Source organism: Microcebus murinus, chromosome 13, assembly GCF_040939455.1.
Source record: "Microcebus murinus isolate Inina chromosome 13, M.murinus_Inina_mat1.0, whole genome shotgun sequence".
Lineage (NCBI taxonomy): Eukaryota > Metazoa > Chordata > Mammalia > Primates > Cheirogaleidae > Microcebus > Microcebus murinus.
The window spans coordinates 56,880,923-56,902,853 of record NC_134116.1 but is presented as its reverse complement, the minus strand read 5'-3'; the positions used below and the strand labels follow the sequence as shown (position 1 = coordinate 56,902,853).

Below are 21,931 nucleotides of genomic sequence, written 5' to 3'. Positions count from 1 at the left end.
TCTTTATAGACAGAGTCTCGCTCTGTCACCCCTGTAGAGTATAGTGGTGTCTTCATAGCTTACTATAACCTCAAACTCCTGGGCTTAAGTAATCCTCCTGCCTCAGCCTCCTAAGTAGCTGGGACTACAGGTGCACACCACCACTCCCAGCTAGTTTTCTATTTTCTTGTTGAGATGGCCTCCCAAAGCTTGGCCTCCCAAAGCTAGAATTACAGGCTTCAGCCACCAAGCCTATTTTTTAGAGAGCATTTTTCTCATGTATTCACTTTTTTTGTTCATAGCAAACCAATGAATGTTTTTTGGTGAAACTAGACTTACTTCTCCCTTACCAATAAGGGAATTGGATTAATCAGATCAGAAGTTTTTGCTCATTGCTGACTGTGATCTGGAAATAGATAGGCTCCTTCCTAGAAAATAGAACTGGTGTGGAAGGGGTCCAGAAAGCAAGACCTATCTTGAAAAGCAGATTTTTTTTTTTTTAAGACAGTCTCACTCTGATACCCAGGCTAGAGTGCCGTGGCATCAGCCTAGCTCATAGCAACCTCAAACTCCTGGGCTCAAGCAATCCTACTGCCTCAGCCTCCCGAGTAGTTGGAACTACAGGCATGTACCACCATGCCCGGCTAATTTTTTCTATATCTTTTTAGTTGACCAATTAATTTCTTTCTATTTTTAGTAGAGATGGGCTGTATAGGCTGGTTTCGAACTCCTGACCTTGAACAATCCTCCTGCCTCGGCCTCCCAGAGTGCTAGTATTACAGGCGTGAGCCACTGTGCCCGGCTGAAAAGCAGATTTTCTATTTGCATGTTTTTCCCCCTCCTGTTATCTCTTGACTTACTGAAGCTTTAACTCCTCCGTCCTTGTGTGAGCAATGTCATAAGAGGAGAACCTTATAGCTTTTCTTATTCCAGAATGGGGAAGGCTGGGGAGTATGTATGCTTTTGAGAAGTTCCCGGGAATGAAAGAAATAAGGACATAAGGACAGCACAGTTGTATTCTTATGTATGTTAGGTGGTGCTTCAGATGGTGCGTTAGTTTACTAGGACTGCCATAGCAAAGTACCACAGACTGGGTGGCTTGAATGAGAAATTTCACAGTTCTGGAAGCTAGAAATCTGAGACCAAGGTGTTGGCAGGTTTGTTTTCTTCTTAGGCCACTTTCATGGGCTCGTAGGTGATTGTCTTCTTCCTGTGTCTTTATATGGTCTTCTCCCTGTACATGTCCATGTCCAAGTTTCTTCTTAGAGGGATTCTAGCTATGTTGGATTAGGGCCTACATGAATGACCTCATTCTAACTTAATTATCTCTGTAAAGGCCCTATTGCCAAATACACTCTACATTCTGAGGTACTGGGGTGTAGCAGCCAAGTCTGTGGGTGCTACCCCAGAAGCAGGAGTTGTCACATCCCCTCCTTTTCCACTTTCCATTGCAACCAATCAAGGCCCTTAATACTATACTGTAAGAAAAAACAACAATTAAATGAATAAATAAAGTCACCTCCCATGATGATGTGAACTCTATCACTGAGTAACCAAATATTAGACAAGAAGTTTGTCTAATAGTGGTATTTCAACTAACAAATGAATACATTTGAGCCTTTTGCTATTAATAAAAGAACACACCATCACAAATGAAAAATAGTCTTGCCAAAAAAAAATTACATTGGAATTTGATTAAGCCTCTAGATCTGGCTACCAGTATAGAGGAAAATGTAGAAAAATGTGATGTTAAATTGTAAAACTTAGGTAAAAATTCTAACAAGCCTAAATTTCTTCAAAAAATAAACTACAGAGTAAAAAAAAGCTAGAGATAGAGAATGACATAGAAATGAATAGGAACTCAGACATGTCAATTGCAATGTGCAGACTTCATTTGAAAACAAAAAACTGTCCACTCCTCCCTTCTACCACCACCATTTATGATTTTTGAGCCAATTGGTCATTTGAATGCTGGTTGGCCATTTAATATTAAGGAAATACTGATTTTGCTTGTGTGTATGTATGATAATGGCATTATGATAATGATTTCAAAACAGCCCTTGTGTTTTAGACAGATGTTGTGAAGTATTTACTACTGAAATGTCAGGATGTTTAGAATTTGCATCAAAATAATACGGAAGTGGGGGAGTACATGTAAATATAGGTAAAACAGGATTGGCCATGAGTTGATAATTGTTGGAACTGAGTGGTGAATAATACCTAGGAGTTTATCATGTCATTCTATTTACATTTCAATATGTCTAAAATTCCCCAAAATAAACATTTTTAGAAAATCTAATATTTCCTAACTTTGACCTCTGATAAGACCTAGAAATAATGAGCAATCTGATAGCAGTGAGCAACCCTGGTATCCAAATTGTGGCCTCTAGAGACACTTTCTCCTTTTGGAAAGTAGTAGCCCCAATAGTAGCCTCTGTGGACACCACCCCAGGAAGCAGGAGTTATCATGTCCCCTCCTCTTCTACTTACCAATCAGTAAAGGCCGTTAATACCGTAAGAAAAAAAAAATGAATAAATAAAATCACCTCCCACTAAAGATCTCAGGATACCTGAGAAAAATGACTGATTCTGGGCTTGCAGAGGACATATACAATAATAGCCTATAAAACCTTGTCATCCCCAGAGGCAGGGAAGTTATCAAAGATTACTCAGTTCATGTCTAAAGGAACCAGCTTTAGTTCCCAAAGATGGAACATTTAGAGCATCATTTAGAATTATAATTGCAGTTGATTGGTGTACATCAAATATGTCCAAATCTCTGTATTCACAATGATACTAAAAAAGAAAAACCAACTCATTGGTCACTTTTGGAAGATGCTAGAAGCCCATTTATTATTCTGAAAACCATTAATAAGTGAAAAAAAGAATCAAGCATTTAATTTGCCTTTATTGTATGAACTGTGGCCTAGGTTAACCAGGTATATGATAAAGGAAAGTTCTTTATAGAGAATTCTAGCTAATAAATGCAGGAGGAATGATAGGATTAGAATCATCACCATTTTAGAACCCATGAGGAAGTATCGGATCTAAGCAACTAATAACCGCTAAAGGCATTAGATGAAAGGCTGATGGAGAATCTTAGAATGGGCAGATCCTACTGATTAACACCTTAACACAGTTCTCAGTCTTAATACTGAAAGCAGGCTACCAGACTTTGTAGCATTATGTCTGGAGGTACATAGCGTGATGCAAACACCCTTGAGATGTTTTTGTCAAAAAAATTGAATGTGGATTTGATGAAACCACCAGTTTACAGGAAATGCATGGGGGAGGCATTATGGTAACTGACACTACAGAGGTATAATCAGCAAAATCTAAAGTATGGGAAACTATAGATGACCCTGTTTTTTTAAGGTAAACAGCAAAAACAGAACAAAGAAAGAGGGAGGAAATACATGTCATCAAATATAACGTATGAACTTTGGGTCCTGATTTGAACAGACTTTTTAAAAACTTGAGACATTGGATATCTGCTGTAGAGAATAATTTTTTTTTTTTTTTGAGACAGAGTCTGGCTTTGTTGCCCAGGCTAGAGTGAGTGCCATGGCGTCAGCCTAGCTCACAGCAACCTCAAACTCCTGGGCTCAAGCAATCCTGCTGCCTCTGCCTCCCGAGTAGCTGGGGCTACAGGCATGCACTACCATGCCTGGCTAGTTTTGTCTGTATATATTAGTTGGCCAATTAATTTCTTTCTATTTATAGTAGAGACGGGGTCTCGCTCTTGCTCAGGCTGGTTTTGAACTCCTGACCTCGAGCAATCCGCCCGCCTGGGCCTCCCAGAGTATTAGGATTACAGGCGTGAGCCACCACGCCTGGCCAAGAATAATTTTTTAAAGATATGATCATGGCAATGTTTTCTTAGAGATAAATACTGTAATATTTACAGTTGAGTGGTATGCTTTCTGGGGTTCACTTTAAAATAATTCAGTGTATGTTTGTATTGGTCTAGGGAAGTGTAGACGAATGAAGATCAACTATTATTGTTAATTATTGAGTCTGGGCCCTAGACACATGGGATTTGTTTTTTGATTCAACTTTTGTGTATGTTTGACATTTTCTATAATAAAAAGTCCTAACAAAAAAGTGGTTGAAGTTCTGCTTGTTGTTTTTTCTTAGAGATACCCCCCAGCATCTTACAGAAATTATTTTTAACTAAAATATAGGCAATTACTTAAACAGATTCAGTATAATTTAATATGTTCATAGTTTATCCATATATAAACTCAAATATTAAGTGATGTCTCCTGGTTCAAAAGATCAGTAGTGTATGAATTTCAGAGCAACGGATGTCTTGTAAGCTAATTTTATTTTTTTTCTTTGAATGAATTATAGTCGAAGCTTCTTGTCATGATGGGGATGAGACAATTGAAACTATTGAGGCTGCTGAGGCACTCCTCAATATGGACTCTCCTGGCCCTCTGCTGGATGAGAAACGAAGTGAGTGGTTATGACTATTCATCTTTATTTGCTTTGTTAAGTTATTCTTGCCATCTCTCCGTATTACATGGTAAATATTAAGAGATTAAAAGACTGTCTTATATTAAATTTGGGAAATGAAACCTTTAAGAAAAAAAGTCATTTATGAGTTATCAAATAGATTATGCAGAATTTTTTCTCTTAAGCTCATTGGTGAAAGTATTTGGGTATTTAAGGCCCAAACTGTTACAGTTTAGTCATCTCTATAGATATTCATCAGTGAATAGGGAAAAATATATTGAAAATTTTACTAACACTTCATGGCATAAAATTTACTACCACATTAACTGGACATGCTTTTAAATTCATGTTCTGCTTTGGGCTTTTCTGATAGGGAAGCAAACTCATAAAATTGATTATTACTAAATCAATTCAAGATATTTATTCAATATTTAATATATGCATAGTAGTACATTAGGCAATAGGATAATATACAAACGAGCAAAGGTTCATTTCCTCAAGCTGACAGTTTAATTTTAAAGACACTTATGTAAATAACTACAAAAGCCAAAAATAAAGTCCATGACAGTGATAGCAAAGTGTTCTGTAAGTAATGAGTATTTAGAACATCGGAGATAGACTTTACTGGGGGAGTGTTTTGACCTGGGCTGTAATTGACAAATAAGCTTATAATTGGTAGAGAAAACAGGAAAGGGCATTCATGCTAGAGAGAATGGGTTAAGCCAAAAACACAGACCTGTTTAAAAATAAAGAAATAAAAATATTTGAGATAGAAATGTTTTGGTATAACTGAAATGTAAGCTTCGTAGTGTGTGGGAAATAAAATTGGAAAAGCAGGCTTAGTCTAGATGTGGACACTTTGCATGCTATAGAGTTGGGTTGTTCTTACCTTCCCCCCTCCATATAAACTATGGGAAAATATGTCATTTTATTTTTCTTTCTAATTTTCAGGGTGTACAGTTTTTATATAGAGGAATATGGTCAGATCAGACTTAGGATTCAGAAGGTAACTCTAGCAACAATGTGAAGAATGGAGAGAAGAGACAGGATAGACTGGTGATAGGAAGTCAAGTAAGAAAGACATTGAAATAGTCCAGTCAAGCCTGAGCTGATTTAGAGTACTTAATTTAGGAAAGAGGAAATAAAAATCAGGGAATAGGTTTTGAGATTTTATTTCTAGTTCAATCTTCATAGAAACTGGACAGGACATTATTTTATGAAATTGTTTTGGTTTATAGTGCACAGTTAATTATAATTAGTTCATTTTATTTCCATTAGATAATATATTTAGTTCATCTGAAGATGACATTGTTGTTGCCCCGGTCACCCACGTATCCGTCACATTAGATGGAATTCCTGAAGTGATGGAAACTCAGCAGGTGCAAGAGAAATATGCAGACTCACCTGGAGCCTCATCACCAGAACAGCCTAAGAGAAAGAAAGGTAGGTGGTCAACTTGTTCAGGGCAAGCAGTCAAGTCTTCACGTGGAATCTAGATATAATTTTTATTCAAGGATATTTCTACACCAGCTAAAACTTATGTAAGAAAAAAGTTTGAGGGCATAAAACATAAATGAAGAGGTTTTCTTCATAGTAGGATTATTTTTTAAATTAAATTATTCTATGCATTTAAAATATTTGGTCTATCTCGTAGAAAGGGGATTTTCCAACATTTTAAAGCCTCAAATTTTTATCTAAACCCTTTTATCCAAGTTCATAAAGCACATAGGAATAGGGGCAAGTCAGCTACCTCCCAAGGAAAGCCACCAGTTTATATTGGTGATTCCAATATAAGATGCCAGTTGGAAAAATATAATGAGTTGAAAACCAGGTAAATAATTGAAATGTTAGGATGTGTTAAATGGGAACTTTTAATTTTTCACAAATTGGGCCCACACTTACATTCTAAAGTCTGATACTCAGTCCATTTTCATTGCCTTGTGATTCTACTCCTGCTTGTTTAGTAGTTTGAGCATAACATCTGGTCAATGGTATCACCAGCCACCTAGTAACGTAAGTTCCCATGAAAGTAAGGGAAATTCCAAGAGCCAAAAATGAAGAGGAAAGTAAAAATAGTAAGCGTGAGCTGACACTGCGGCAGCTTGGAAGGGCTGTGAAGGCTATATCAGGGGGCTTGGTTTTATTGCCCGTGCAGAGGCAGAAGCTTAGGTCTTGAGCCTATGCAAGATGGGGTATTAGACAGAGACCTTAGCACATAACTGAGACCCTTGATGGGTTATACCCCGAGGGGAGAAACATCCACCCAGTGGCACAGATGTTAAGGAAGCTTGTATTTCTCAGTCAGGTCTCTGAGTGGAGAAATTAATCTTATTCTTCATTCTTATTCTTAAGAATTCATAATCTTAGGCCTGTGTTACCAGATTTAGATTTAAAACTAAATTAGATTTAAAACTATCGCTGATGTTAGGAATTCTCAGCCAAGTAATTAACATAATAGTGGCCCTAGGATGATAATAACTTTGGGGTACCAGGCAGAAGAAGTTCTTGTAAAATTGCTCTTTACGCATTCAACCTTGGACACACTTACATCCTCAGGTAAAGCCTTGTTGAAGGTAAATTCACATTTCAGTGTCATTGAATACATGAAGAAGACACTCCCTGATGAGAAGCAACAGACATAGAGAGCCCTAGGATTAATTCTTTAAGAACCATAGGCAATAGAATTATCAAATAGAAGCTTTAAATGAATAGGATTATAATTTTTAAAGCAAAAGAATAAAAAACATGGTCAAAGAATAAGGCTATTAAAAAAGACCAGGTGGAACTTCCTCTTCTAGTCAAGGTGGAATAACAGAACATGGATTTACTCTACCACCTGAAACAACTATAAAAACACAGACAAAATATATGAAACAATGGTACTGAGGAAATTGGACATCAGTCAGCAAAAGCCAGTGAGCCCTGAGAGACGAGAAACAAATGAGGTGAGCCCTGTGATTGCCCCACCTTACTGTAGGGAGGAACTTGTTTTGGCAATGTCAGTTTCTTAAAAAAACATTTTCTTCCATTTAATAAAACAAGATGATAAAAGTTTTTTGTTGATGTTGTTTTTGCTATGTTGCCTGAGAATAGGGGGCAATGGTATCATTAAACTCACTGCAACCTCAAACTCCTGGCCTCAAGCAATCCTCCTGCCTCCGCTTCTGGAGTAGCTGGGACTACAGGTGCATGCCACCATGCCCTGCTAATTTTCCTATTTCTAGTAGAGATGGGGTCTCACTATGTTGCTCAGGCTAGCCTTTAAGCGATCATCCTGCCTCAGCCTCCCAAAGTGCTAGAATTACAGGCGTGAACCAGTGCACCTGGCCTTAAAAAATTTAATGTATACTTAACACGTGACCCAACCATTTCACTACTGAGTATTTACCCAAAAGAAGTGAAACCATATATAGAAAAACTTGTGCATGAATGTTCTTAGCTGCCTTATTTGCAATTGCCCAAAACTGGAAGCAATCCAAATGTCCATCAACTGATGGACAGTTGATAAAGAAATGATAAAGAAATATGTGGTATATATAATAAAATACCACTCAGCAATAAAACAGAATATACCCTTGATACATACAACAAAAATGGGTGAATCTCAACACAATTATGCTAAGGGAAAGAAGCCAGACAGATAAGAATATGCTTCTACTGTTAACCCTCAAACAGTGTGGAGGGCACCTACCCCCTGAGCAGTCAAAAACCTGTGTATAACTTTTGACTCCCCAAAAACTTAACTAATAGTCACCTGTTAACTGAAAACTTTCTGATAACATCAACAACTGATTAACACATATTTTATGTCATTTGTATTATATCCTATATTCTTACAATAAAGTAAGCTAAAGAAAAGAAAATCGTAAGGGAGAAGAAAGTGGGAATAAAGAAAATGTTATCTACCAGGAAAAGTAGATAAACAGCATAAAATAAGATGGTAGAAGGTTACCAAAATCTTGGCTTCCAATTGTCATGAAGACAGTCAGCCAGAGGAATCTGCCTTATGAATGGGTTCTCTGAAGGGGCCTGCAGTGATAAAAGGTGAGATGCCTGCTTGACTAGTATACATTTTGGCAGTTGTAAGAGGGGCCTTTTTATCCCCTTCTCCCTTAACTTTCATTTACCCAAGTGACTTTAGGAATGTTTTCCTATTCAGTTTTTGAGGATAGGTTATTAACTAACCTCGTGATTTTTAGCTCTAGCATTCTAAATTATTGCCCCATATTATATTAACCTACGATTCACCATTGTGATCTAGACCAGAGAATCAGCCTCAAGAATGTTGGGTTAGGAGGCAGTAAGTACAATATTCATCATTTCCTATATGCAGAATGGTTATCTCTTCAGACAGCATGATCATCTCAACCTAAATACAAGGCAACACTGCTACCAAGCTGTGGTTAGAGAAGATCACAAGGCTTAAGAATAGCTGATTGACTCAGATAAGGCTGTTGGGATGGACTTATTTAGAGACTGATGATGGATAACTAGGAAGTTTGCTATGAATTGAACGAGATTAAAAAAAAAAAAAACCATAAGATGTTTAAAAATACACAGGAACCAGGCCCTGTTTGTATAGTCCCAGCTACTTGGGAGGCTGAGGCAGGAAGATCACTTGAGCCCAGGAGTTCTGGGCTGTAGTGTATTGTGCCCATCAGATATCTGTACCAAGTTCGGCATCAATACTGTGAACTCCTGGGAGCAGGGGACCACCAGATTAAGGAGGGGTAAACCAGCCCAGGTTGGAAATGGAGTAAGTCAAAACTATTGTGCTGATTAGTAGTGGGACTGTGCCTGTGAATAGCCCCTGCAATCCAGACTGGGCAACATAGCAAGACCCCATCTCTAAAAAATAAATAAAATGCACACGAAAAATGTGGTTCACCAAAATTTTGCCTCAGGCATTTTTCTGTATTTCTAGAGTTTGGGGAACTTTCTAATATTCAGGAACTAACTGTATGCAGGCATGTGTTTATAGAGAGAAAGCTAGAAATCCACTTCTCTTCCTTAACAAGTTTGTGTAACCAACAGACAGACAAACCTATATAACTTATATTTTGATCCCAAATTTTATCAATGTCAAGAGTGTTCTCCAAAATTTTAAGAAAGAACTATCAGTATAATTACCTCAAGGGGCAAGATACAATATTTTTAATTTAACCTAATTTTTCCATATATAAGCTAAATTATTGGCTGGGCGTGGTGGCTCATGCCTGTAATCCTAGCACTCTGGGAGGCTGAGGCAGGCAGATTGCTCAAGGTCAGGAGTTCAAAACCAGCCTGAGCAAGAGTGAGACCCCGTCTCTAGTATAAATAGAAAGAAATTAATTAATTGGCCCACTATATATATATATAAATATATAAATATATATATATATATAGTGTAGCTGGGACTGCAGGCATGTGCCTGTAGTCCCAGCTACTTGGGAGGCTGAGGCAGGAGGATTGCTTGAGCCCAGGAGTTTGAGGGTGCTGTGAGCTAGGCTGATGCCATGGCACTCTAGTCCAGGCAACAGAGTGAGACTCTGACTCAAAAAAAAACAAGCTAAATTATTTCTTATGTAAGTACATTTGTGATCTAACCTACATTAATGTTCAATTTTTACTGAAGTTTTCCTTTTAGTAAACAGCATTTTATGAGACCTGTATATGCGACCCTTATATAAAGCATTTGACCCTTGAAATTTAGGATAAATGACAAATAGCTAGATTGCCCATTCTCTCTCGCTTTTGAAAGCAAATACTTACTCAGAGCTGTTCTTATTTCAGGGAGAAAAACTAAACCACCACGACCAGATTCCCCAGCCACTACGCCAAATATATCTGTAAAGAAGAAAAACAAAGATGGGAAGGGTAAGTACTACTATAATTTCCCTGCAATACTTACTGGTCAAATAACCTTCAGATATTTTTATAGCAGTGGTCCCCAACCTTTTTGGCACCAGGGACTGATTTCATGGAAGACAATTTTTCCATGGGGGGTGGTGGGATATGGGGGGTGGGTGTGGTCAGTTTGGGGATGATTCAAGTGCATTACATTTGTGGTGCAGTCAAACCTCTCTGCTGATGATAGCCTGTATTCGCAGCCGCTCCCAAGCACTAGTGTCACCTCCTCAGCTGCACCTCAGATCATCAGGCATTAGATTCTCATAAGGAGCTGCAACCTAGATCCCTCACATGCGCAGTTTACAGTAGGGTTTGCGCTCCTATGAGAATCTAATGCTGCCGCTGATCTGACAGGAGGCAGAGCTCAGGCGGTGATGCAAGCAATGGGGAGCAGCTGTAAATACAGATGAAGCTTTGCTGGCTCACCCTCTGCTCACCTCCTGCTGTGCAGCCTGGTTCCCAACAGGCCACAGACCAGTACCAGGCGCAGCTTTATAGCATCTACATATTGTAAGTAGAAACCACCGGCTTTCTTGATATGTTGAAATGGATCTTACTGCTGCCACGTGCTTATTAGATATAGTTGCCAATTTCTGTAAAGAAACTGATATCACACCTATATATAATCTTAGCATTTTGGGAGGCCAAGGTGGGAGGACTTCTTGAGGCCAGGAGTTCAAGGCCAGCCTGGGCAATATAGTGAGACCCCATCTCTACAAAAAATTAAAAAATTAAGTTGGACATGGTAGTACATGCTTATAGTCCGAGCTACTTGGGAGGCTGAGGCAGGGGGATCTCTTGAGCCTGGAGTTTGAGGTTGCTGTGTTCCGCTGCACTCTAACCCAGACAACAGAGTGCGATACCTTGTCTCAAAAACAAAACAGAAAAAAAGAGAGACTGGTAATACAATAACCAAAGAAATTAATTTGAGTGACTGTCACGTACCTGTTAAAATAATCCATTCCTTTCATTTAATAATGAGGCTCTTAGAACAGTTCAGCCAGGTTAGATTTTCAATTCATAGCACTTTATTATGTTGTCTTGGAGTTCAAGTATTTTCATAACTCATGCCTAAATTTGAAAAACACATTATGGCTGATCTGCTGGTTCTAATACAGAAAGAATAACTATTGAAAGGTTTTGTATAACTCTTTCATGTTTCTTCTATGTGATTGTTCTTAAAGAAGTAGAAAAAGATTGTCTCAAAGTACGTTCTCTATGAATTATCAGAATCTCACAAGATTGCTTTGTTCAGACATCTTTGTGGGACTTAATAAAAAGATCTTTCTTAGACCTTAAAAATTATGACCATTATCTCACCATTACTAACTGAATTATATCACCAATACTAACTGAATTACGTAATATTTTTTTATAACTATAGATGGAACTTTTATAACTTTTAGTTGTGTTTTATTTTGCTCTTTTACATGAAATTTTGGTCATTTAAAAAGAATTTGTTTTTGTTTCAGGAAACACAATTTATCTTTGGGAGTTTTTACTGGCACTGCTCCAGGACAAAGCTACCTGTCCTAAATACATCAAATGGACCCAGCGGGAGAAAGGCATTTTTAAATTGGTAGATTCTAAAGCAGTGTCCAGGTTGTGGGGGAAGCACAAAAACAAACCTGATATGAATTATGAGACCATGGGACGAGCACTCAGGTATGTGAAGTTTTTGTAGTTTATTGTGTTAAGAATCTTATTTTGTAAATACTAAAAAAATAGGTAACTTTAAAAATTAAGGGATTAAAGAAGTGGTGAATTTTATTAATTGGAGTGCCAAAACCACAATACTTATAGAAATCAGTGTGCATTTAAATTGAAATCTTATTCTAATCTGGGAAAATGTTTTCCTTCAAAAAAAATAAATCTTCATTGCAAACAACAGATATCTTACTTACAAAGAAATCAGAGAGCCAGGCAGGGTGGCACACGTCTGTAGTCCCAGCACTTTGGCAGGCTGAGGTAGGAGGATCACTTGAGCCCAGGAATTCAACGTCAGCTATAATCGGGCCACTATACTCCAGCTTGGGGGATAGAGTAAAACCTTGTCTCTTACAAAAAAAAAAGAAGGGAAGGATCAGAAAATAGGCCATCGGGTTTGTATGTTTTAAGCTTTTAAACTTAAATTCAGCAAAGTACCAATAGTGGTAATGCAGGTACTTAATAAGAGGTGGAATAAATTAATACTTCAAGAATACTAGAGAGTGAAAATTTTGAACCATTTTCTTCTTTTTTTCTTTTTTCTTTTTTTTTCAGTTCAGAGACAGTCTCACTGTCACCCATGCTAGAACGCAATGGTATGATCATAGCTTACTGCAACCTTCAACTCCTGGGCTCAAGCAATCTCCTGCCTCAGCCTCTTGAGTAGCTGTTAGCTGGGACTACTGGCACATGCCACCACACCCAGCTAAAATTTTTTGTAGGGATGAGTTCTTTCTTACTGTGTTGCCCAGGCTTGTCTCAAAGTCTTGGGCTTAAGCTATCCTCCCCTCTTGGTCTCCCAAAGTGCTGGGATTATCAGTGTGAGCCACCACATCTAGCCCCATTTTATTCTTAAGCTCAGTTTTAGTTTGTTTTTCTATGATAGTGCCATTTATTCTTCAAAGTATGCATGTATTTGAGAAAGAGTTACTAGAAATAGGAACTATCTGAATGAGTTTTAGGGTAAATATAATTTGGCAATCTTAAACTAGAACTATTTAGTTATAGTTTTTACTTTTTTAATTTATACTTTTTAGGTTCTTAATTTTATAAAAATTGATGACAAAATTTGGATCACTTTTATTGTACATCATTAAATCTTATACACAAACTGAATTAAGTTTACTGAATCACATTTAAGCTGGTAGGGACGTTGATAGGAAGGTGTGAAGGGGGAAAAAGTTTCTTAAGGTTTGTAACAGATTTGATTATCCTGGCAAGTTAGCAGAAGGGTGGAGGAAGGAAGAAAAGTGAAGGGCCAGAAGATTCTTTATTAAAAAATCCCCTCAATAGAATTGGTTTTAGATTTAGTTGGTAATAAGAACTTTTCTCTATCTGTGCATAAATGTGTATGTATCTTACATAAAATAACTGCCCTTCATTTAGAAATTCCTCACTTGTTTGACCCCAACCATTAAATTTTCTTTATGATTAGGAAAATTTGATTTGTTGAATACTATTTTATGTTTGATTGAATAAAATATTGATGAAATTGTCTGTTTTGAATAGGTACTATTACCAAAGGGGTATTCTGGCCAAAGTGGAAGGTCAGCGCCTGGTGTATCAGTTTAAAGAAATGCCAAAAGATCTCATATATATAGATGATGAGGATCCAAGTTCCAGTGTAGAATCTTCAGATCCATCACTATCCTCAACAACCACTTCAAGTAGGAACCAAGCAAGCCGGTCAAGAGTGCCTTCGAGTCCAGGGGTAAAAGGAGGAGCCACTACAGTTCTAAAACCAGGGAATTCTAAAGCTACAAAACCCAAAGATCCTGTGGAAGTTGCACAGCCATCAGAAGTTTTGAGGACAGTGCAGCCCTCACAGCCTCCATACCCTGTCCAGCTCTTCCGGACTGTTCATGTAGTACAGCCAGTACAAGCTGTCCCAGAAGGAGAAGCACCCATCACCAGTAGCATGCAGGATGAGACATTAAATTCTTCCGTTCAGAGTATTAGGTAAGAAAACTAAAACTGCCAGTGCATATCACTACATATCACTACACAGCACCAAACCAGCTGTGTTGGTTTAATCAAATCAGATTTGCCTCAGAGCCCCAGGAAAGATGCTAAACAACAAATTGACCGAGAGAACCCTACATGCTTTGAGTCCGGTCTTCTGTAGAAATTTGGGACTCGTCTCAGCTGATTTAGAATGGGAGCAAGAAAGGAAGGCAGAAAATTGGATATTTACAGCACTCTCTTTTTCTGTTTATATTGTCATTGATTTCTAGAACACTAATTATAATAAAATATGAGCCCTTCTAAAGCCAATAAAAATGATTCTTTGATTATTTTAATTAATAGACTTCAGTCCTACATTGTTATATTCCAGAATATAAATGCTAAGATTTTGTTCAACTGATTTTGAAGTTATATTACCTAGAATCAAGACCAACTTGGGTGATTCGGTCATCTTTATATAGTCAATTTAAACTCTTTGACACTGTTAAAATCTAATTCTCTTAAGTCTTCAGTTGATTTGTGAGCAGGGTACAAAGACATTTTTCATTTTAATTTGGATGATATATTAATTCTCAGTAACTGTTACTAAAGGAGTGCAGGTTGAGTATTCCTTATCCAAAATGCTTGGAACCAGAGGTGTTTCAGATTTCAGATTATTTCAGATTTTTGAATATTTGCATTATACTTAAATTGGTTGAGCATCCCAAATCCAAAAGTCCCTAATCCAGAATGCTCCTGTGAGCATTTCCTTTGAATGTCACATTGGTGCTCAAAAGGTTTTGGATTTTAGAGCATTTCAGATTTTTGGGTTTGGGATGCTAAACTGGTACTTATTTAGCTGTTTTCCTATTAATGTTTTATTTTCTTTTATGCCCTATTGGTTATGTGTGATGACCAGCTAGTTGAGAGTGGGTGGTTCCTCCCATTGGTTTCGAGGCTGTTTGTTGTGTTTATTTGTGTTGATAGCAGATACACAATAGCCAGTTAGTGTAGTCAGTTAGTGAAACCCCCTTCTTCGAATGATTCAGTGGAATTTTTTAGTATCTGTATTCAAAATTACCTTTTTAGACTGTAAGAATAAGAAACAAGACAAAAAACACTTCTAGGTTTGAAAGATACTAAATTGTAGATATTGTATTGGATACTATATTACTCTGAATTTCAATTTCTGATTAATAACCAATGTAAAATATTAAAACAGATATTGTAATACTTGCCAGGAAAATTCAAAGCTATACTCCCTCCCATTGGCTTTTATTTATTTATTTTTTTTTTGAGACAGAGTCTCGCTTTGTTGCCCAGGCTAGAGTGAGTGCCGTGGCGTCAGCCTAGCTCACAGCAACCTCAAACTCCTGGGCTTGAGCGATCCTTCTGCCTCAGCCTCCCAAGTAGCTGGGACTACAGGCATGCGCCACCATGCCCGGCTAATTTTTTATATATATATCAGTTGGCCAATTAATTTCTTTGTATTTATAGTAGAGACGGGGTCTCGCTCTTGCTCAGGCTGGTTTTGAACTCCTGACCTTGAGCAATCTGCCCGCCTCGGCCTCCCAAGAGCTAGGATTACAGGCGTGAGCCACCGCGCCTGGCCCATTGGCTTTTAAACTATCCTTGGTGTACCTTTCAGAATCTTCATTTCCAGGGTCCCTGAGAGTTCCATGGACTGTGCCTGCTTCTGATATATTTTTTTCAGACCAACATATATATTTATATTATTATGTGTCATTTTTCTAAAGTAGCTTTGTTATGTTGCCTTCTTGCTGCTTTTGTTAGGTCCCTGTTGCACATAGAGTACAGTCCAATTTTTGTAGCCTCAGCTGCCAGCTCTCACCCTCTACTAATAATTCCTTCCTTACTCTCAGATAAAGCTAAGCCTTGCCTTGTTTCTCAGTCTGTTATATAAACCTGGTGTTTCAGTTTATTTTAATGTATGTCTCTTCCTATATATTTAAGACCCATGTTTTATTCATTGTCATTTTCCTAGCACCTAACATTGTATGTAATGTGTCAGATACATTTATATTTATAGAATTTATTTTGAAGTAGTGTATATATTCATTCTTATCTCCTCTTAGGGTAATGAGTTCTCTAGGTGGACTATTTAATATAATGAAGAAATACAAAATTTAACTTTTTCAAACTTTAAAACATACATTCTTATTATAGTAAATCATTCCTATATATATATGTATACACATATTCTTTTTTTTTCTTTTTTTTGAGACAGTCTCATTCTGTTGCCCGGGCTAGAGTGCTGTGGCATCAGCCTAGCTCACAGCAACCTCAAACTCCAGGGCTCAATCGATCCTTCTGCCTCAGCTTCCCAAGTAGCTGGAACTACAGGCATGCACCACCATGCCTGGCTAATTTTTTCTATATATTGTTAGTTGGCCAATTAATTTCTTTCTATTTTTAGTAGAGACAGGGTCTCACTCTTGCTCAGAGCTGGTTTCAAACTCCTGACCTTGAGCGATCCACCTGCCTGGGCCTCCCAGAGTGCTAGGATTACAGGCGTGAGACAGACACCGCATCAGCCATGGAGATAGTGTTTTAATGCAAGCAGTTTAGCCCAAAGCAGTGAGGTTAATGACTTCCCTCACTGCCTACTGATTTACATAATTCACATGAATTATCAGTTATTTACAGTGAGGCAGCAACATAATTTTTTTCCTTCGCTCATTTCTTTTCATCTCACATAACTGCATGTATCTACATTGAATCAATTAAACTTTTCTTAATAGACTCATGGTATGCATGCTTAGCTTTTTACAAATTTTAATTTGACTCCAGCTTCATTTTAGTCAAAGAAACAACAAAAATAAACCTGTCTACGGGGTTTTTCTGTGATTAAAAATAAACAACAAATGAATCTCTAGGTAAAGTATTTTCTGAAAATTGTCCCTTGGTAAACTTGGAAATCCATTTACCTACCATAACTTTTTTCTCTAGAATATCTTTTTAAGTACTAATAGTTTGTCTTAGGGTATTTTAAATAAATTATCCTCTAAAATGTATGACGTGTAGGTTACCTTATAAGCAGTGAAATGGAGTAGGAAGAATGTAGGCACAACCTTCCAGCTCTCCAAACTTTCCACTTACTAGATAATATTTAACCTTACAGGTGGTTGAGACAATTAAAGGACACTTTTTACACTTAAGTAAATCTTCAACAAAAGCTTAATGTTATGTTGTATATCTTTCTTGACTTTAGAAATTTTGATGCATAATAAATTACCAATGTTGTACCAGTTGTTTACAAGCAGCTTAGGAGATTTTTAATAAGTAATCAGCTATAATATAATCTGTTATATAATATAATCAGATACAACTGACAGTTTAATCATTAACTAAGAAAAATATTTAAAGTCCTGTGGTCTTTAAATATTTAAAGTCCTGAAGTCTTCATAATTTTATTTTTTAATCTCTAAATTTTTATTAGTGAAAATTGTTCTAGAATTATGCAGATAAGTCAATATATTTACATAGTAGATATTGCAGGTAAGTCTATATATTTTCTGACAGTTGGCAGTCAGATATCTGAGGCAAAGGGCATCTTTTTTTAATTTGAACAAAAGTATGGAAGGCCTAGTGGCACCCCTGATTAGCAATATGGAAAATTTCCAAGTACCTTATTCCTTGTGCCACACCTTATAGAGAAGGAAAGAGGGGAGAGATGTGTATGAAAGAGTTTTAACTGCCCGTTGTATCAGGATATCATAGTAAATATTCATCTTTAGCTGAAGTAACTCAGGACGTAAGAGGCGGCAGTACATTGTCATGGGTAGGCACATGGGCTCTGCTGGCCTCTCTTCTTATCTAACTGGTCATCTTGTGCAAGCTGTTCAACCTCCTTGTGCCTTAGTTTTTTCATATGTATAAAACAGGGATAATATTTATAGGGCAGCAAGGTTATACATATTTATATATGCAATCTGAGTGCCAACTAAATGCAAAGTACTATTTTATCCACATGTACATGTAAGTAAACTCTTCTCATGGGAAGCCCTTGGAGTTTCTTAAATTTAAAAATGGTATCTGGCTGTAGGGTTAGATATCATACCCAGATTCATATTTCACCCAAGATACCCCTGAGTCAGGTGGGCAGGAGAAGAAGAGAAACGTAGTGTATTTTGGAAAAACTCCCCGGCTCCCGAGGTGATTCTATTTCCTCCCAACTCATCCCTATTTGCCCAGTAATTTTAGCACATCTGGCTTTATTCCCAGGCATCCCTTGTCTACCTATTAAATCTTCATTACCCAACTCATGATGCTCTCTTCTAGCCCTGTCCTTCAAGAGAGCTGTTAATATCCTGCTGGAGACCGATGCTCACAGTGGTGACTTGAGAAGCAGCATCCTATATGAATGGGTGGCTTATAGTCATCCTGTGTCTTCCCACTTCCTTTGTACTTAACCTGAGTTGCACTGGATCTTCGTTTCATCTTTCCACCTAGCCAGTTTGTTTTCTCCTCCAGAATCTCATTTCTCATATGTGAGAAACACATAACTATAACTCACTAAAATTTAGTTTTAATCTATAATGTTTAACATTTGGTTTATGGGGACTAATCTAGCTGTAGCCATCTGAAGTAGCAATCAAGTATCTTTTAAAAAATACAGAATTCAGAGGAAAGAGTTGACATACAGATGCTGAGATTTTTCAACTGCATTTGTTTTATGCTGTATTAACAATGGCCATAACTATAAATTTCACGGCTGTGAACTTCTAAAATTAGATTAACTCATAATATTTATGTAACTTTTTCTTCGATAAGTGGTATTAACAACCTTACATAAACTGGATTTTGTGTTAAAGGATTTTGAAAGTTAAATTGTAGCTTTATGACTAACATTTGTAAAATTTGTTTGAGCCTAGAAAACTGCTAAAACATGCTTCTATTCGCATTTGCCAAAGCTTGGCCTTATTTTCTCTGCTAGCCTAAGAACCCTCACAAGTTAATTATAACTATGACTTGTTTTATGTAAATATGATTTGAACTGTGAGCTATTAAAATTTTTCTAAGAATTCTTTCACACATACATACAATTAAGACAGAGATTTTTGTTTTTTTTTAATTGAGCATTTTTCCTCTTTATCTTTTTTTTTTTTTCCGAGACAGAGTCTTGTTCAGTTGGCCTGGGTAGAGTGCAGTGACGTCGTCATAGCTCACTGCAACCTCAAATTCCTGGGCTCAAGTGATCCTCCCTCCTTAGCCTCCCAGGGTACTAGGATTACAGGTGTGAGTCACCACACCCAGCCTGTTTTTCCTCTTTATATGTAAAAAAAACCTGGTTGAAAACAATTATATGAAGTTTGGTAAGTATTGTGGATGAGCATGTTGATGACATTATCCCTCAAATATTAAAATAGCAAGAGTGAATCAAACAGATTTGCTTTTAAATTCCTAATTTTCTTTCTTGCAGCTCATAGATAACTTCCTTGCTAAGCATTTTGATATCTTTCTCCCCCAACAAAATTATTTCCCTATTTGTAAATACTAACGTGGCACTAGCTACAGACATTTTTTTCCATAGCATCACCAGGTGGTATCTTAGTTAATGGCCAGAGAGTTCTGTAGTAGGCAATTCTGTAATACATGGTCTGGCACGATGTTGGTTATGTTGTGTTGAAAATAGGGGAAGTAGCACTTGAAATGTCTAAGTTGTGTTTTGTCAGAATGACTTCTCAAGTGTTAACAGTTTTAAGTGATGCAGAGTATGCTAATTTTCTCATTTTAATTTCCTAAACTCAATAGGACTATACAGGCTCCAACCCAAGTTCCAGTGGTCGTGTCTCCTGGGAATCAGCAGCTGCATACAGTAACACTCCAGACGGTGCCACTCACAACGGTTATAGCCAGCACAGATCCATCAGCAGGTGCTGGGTCTCAGAAATTTATTTTGCAAGCCATTCCATCATCACAGCCCATGACAGTACTGAAAGAAAATGTCGTGCTACAGTCACAGAAGCCGGGCTCTCCTCCTTCAATTGTCTTTAGCCCTGCCCACCCACAGCAAGTTCTCACTAGCAACGTTCAGTCCATTTGCAATGGAACCGTCAGTGTGGCTTCATCTCCATCCTTCAGTGCCACTACCCCTGTGGTGACCTTTTCTCCTCGCAGTTCACAACTGGTTGCTCACCCACCTGGCACTGTAATCACTTCAGTTATCAAAGCTCAAGAAACAAAAACTCTTATACAAGAAGTAGAGAAAAAGGAGGTTGAAGATCATTTGAAAGAAGACACTGAGAAAACTGAGCAACAGCCACAGCCTTATGTGATGGTGGTGTCCAGTTCCAATGGATTTCCTTCTCAGGTAGCTGTGAAACAAAACGAACTGCTGGAACCCAACTCTTTTTAGTTAATATACCAAAGGTTATGAACGATAGTTTGCCTAACTATCTGGTTGATTGTAAGATAAATTCTACAAAGGTTCCTAATTTTTGTAATTGTTAACAATTTCAAGTTAATTCTGACTTTGTTAGGTGAGGGAGGAAAACCCAAGTGTTTCTCTTTGTTCTCTAAATGTTTCAGAATTCAATTGTGAAGGAACAGGCATTTTATACTATGAAGATGTTCTTTTGAGATTATTTTTCAGTTGCTATATCATAAGTATTTTTAAAATTTCTTTCCTAATTTTACACTGTATTAGCTTTTCTGATTCTTTTGTAAATACAATCTTTAAAGATAAGGCAGCAGGAAATTTACATAGGAACTATTTTCATTCCATTTGTATAAGTTAAGTCTTGACTCTTTGAAATGTAAGAAACCTATTTTATGCATAATTAAAATTATGATGTCACTTAGGTTGACTTTAGTTGGCTGCACTGTATAATGAACTATGCATATAAAGTAACATTAAAAATTGAGATATGCCCATGATATGGCTGAACCTGTTTCGGAAGCAGGATAGTATAAAAGCATCAGCCTTAGAGTGGCACTCTGACTAACTAGGGCAAACCACTTCATTTTGGGGGGCCTTAGTTCTTCTCGTAAAAGGAAGGGATGCATTGGACTATACTAGATCATCTCCAAATTCCCTTCTAATTCTAAATTTTTTATTCTAACACCTATATTTTAAAGTTATGTCAGTTAAACATTAAACATTATCAGGTTATTTCCTAATATAAGAGTAGCTAAAATATTGTGGAAAAAATGTGACCCCACAAAATTCATTCTTCTGTTATCAGTAAAGTCTACCATAAATTCTTTCTAGTTTGTTCATTAACTCTTTAGATCACTATGCATTGTGGTCTATTAGTAAACTTACATTGCTGAGTGCTAAATAATATACTGCTATTCTAAGAGAGTCAAGGCTCTTTCTTAAGGGCCAAGAAAGTAACTTGAGCCTTGGGCTAATTTGGCTGAGTATTCAGTTGTTATAAAGGCATAATTGCTTTATATTTTCAATAATTTCTTACTGGGGGTAGAGGGGGCAATTGCATACAAAGATAACATATATATCCAAGTTTCTGAAATAGTTTTTAGATTACTTTTCCAACTGTAAATAATGTACATTTAATGTCACAAGAAAAATTGTTTTCTGAAAATTTTCTAGTATAGCAAAGAGAAATTTTTGTAGATGAAAAAAATCATTATGATTAGAGGTCTAATGTTATATGTTTTCATATTACAGAGTGAATTTGTATTTAAACAAAAGTTTAAATTTTGGAATCCTCTAAACATTTTTGTATCTTTAATTGGTTTATTATTAAATAAATCATGTAAAAATTCTCAATGTTTCTGTTTTCAGGAAAATGTTTCTTAAAGAACAAGTATATAGAGAATGTCTTTAGTATTTGCAGTGTTACTAAATGTTTATATAACAAACTCCATTAGAATTGTATGATGTCATCTCTCACTCTTCCTTTCTACCATGCCAAATGGCAATTTCTAGACATCACACAATGAGTTACTAAGTTCCAAAAATTAGAAA

The 21,931-nt window shown here is 37.0% G+C and overlaps 1 protein-coding gene across 4 annotated transcripts in view; it reads left to right on the top strand.

The window, feature by feature from the left end:
• ELF1 (E74 like ETS transcription factor 1) overlaps positions 1 to 21,727 on the top strand; it is a 99,820-nt gene extending 78,093 nt beyond the window's left edge. For all 4 annotated transcript variants that reach the window (XM_012764977.3, XM_076009411.1, XM_076009412.1 and 1 more), the window contains 6 exons: positions 4,333 to 4,437; positions 5,716 to 5,880; positions 10,210 to 10,293; positions 11,799 to 11,991; positions 13,543 to 13,992; positions 19,753 to 21,727. In XM_012764977.3, the coding sequence (XP_012620431.1) occupies positions 4,333 to 4,437; positions 5,716 to 5,880; positions 10,210 to 10,293; positions 11,799 to 11,991; positions 13,543 to 13,992; positions 19,753 to 20,356 (1,601 nt within the window). In that variant the 3' untranslated portion in view covers positions 20,357 to 21,727. The remainder of the gene's footprint in view (positions 1 to 4,332; positions 4,438 to 5,715; positions 5,881 to 10,209; positions 10,294 to 11,798; positions 11,992 to 13,542; positions 13,993 to 19,752) is intronic.
• Positions 21,728 to 21,931: the final 204 nt, after the last annotated feature.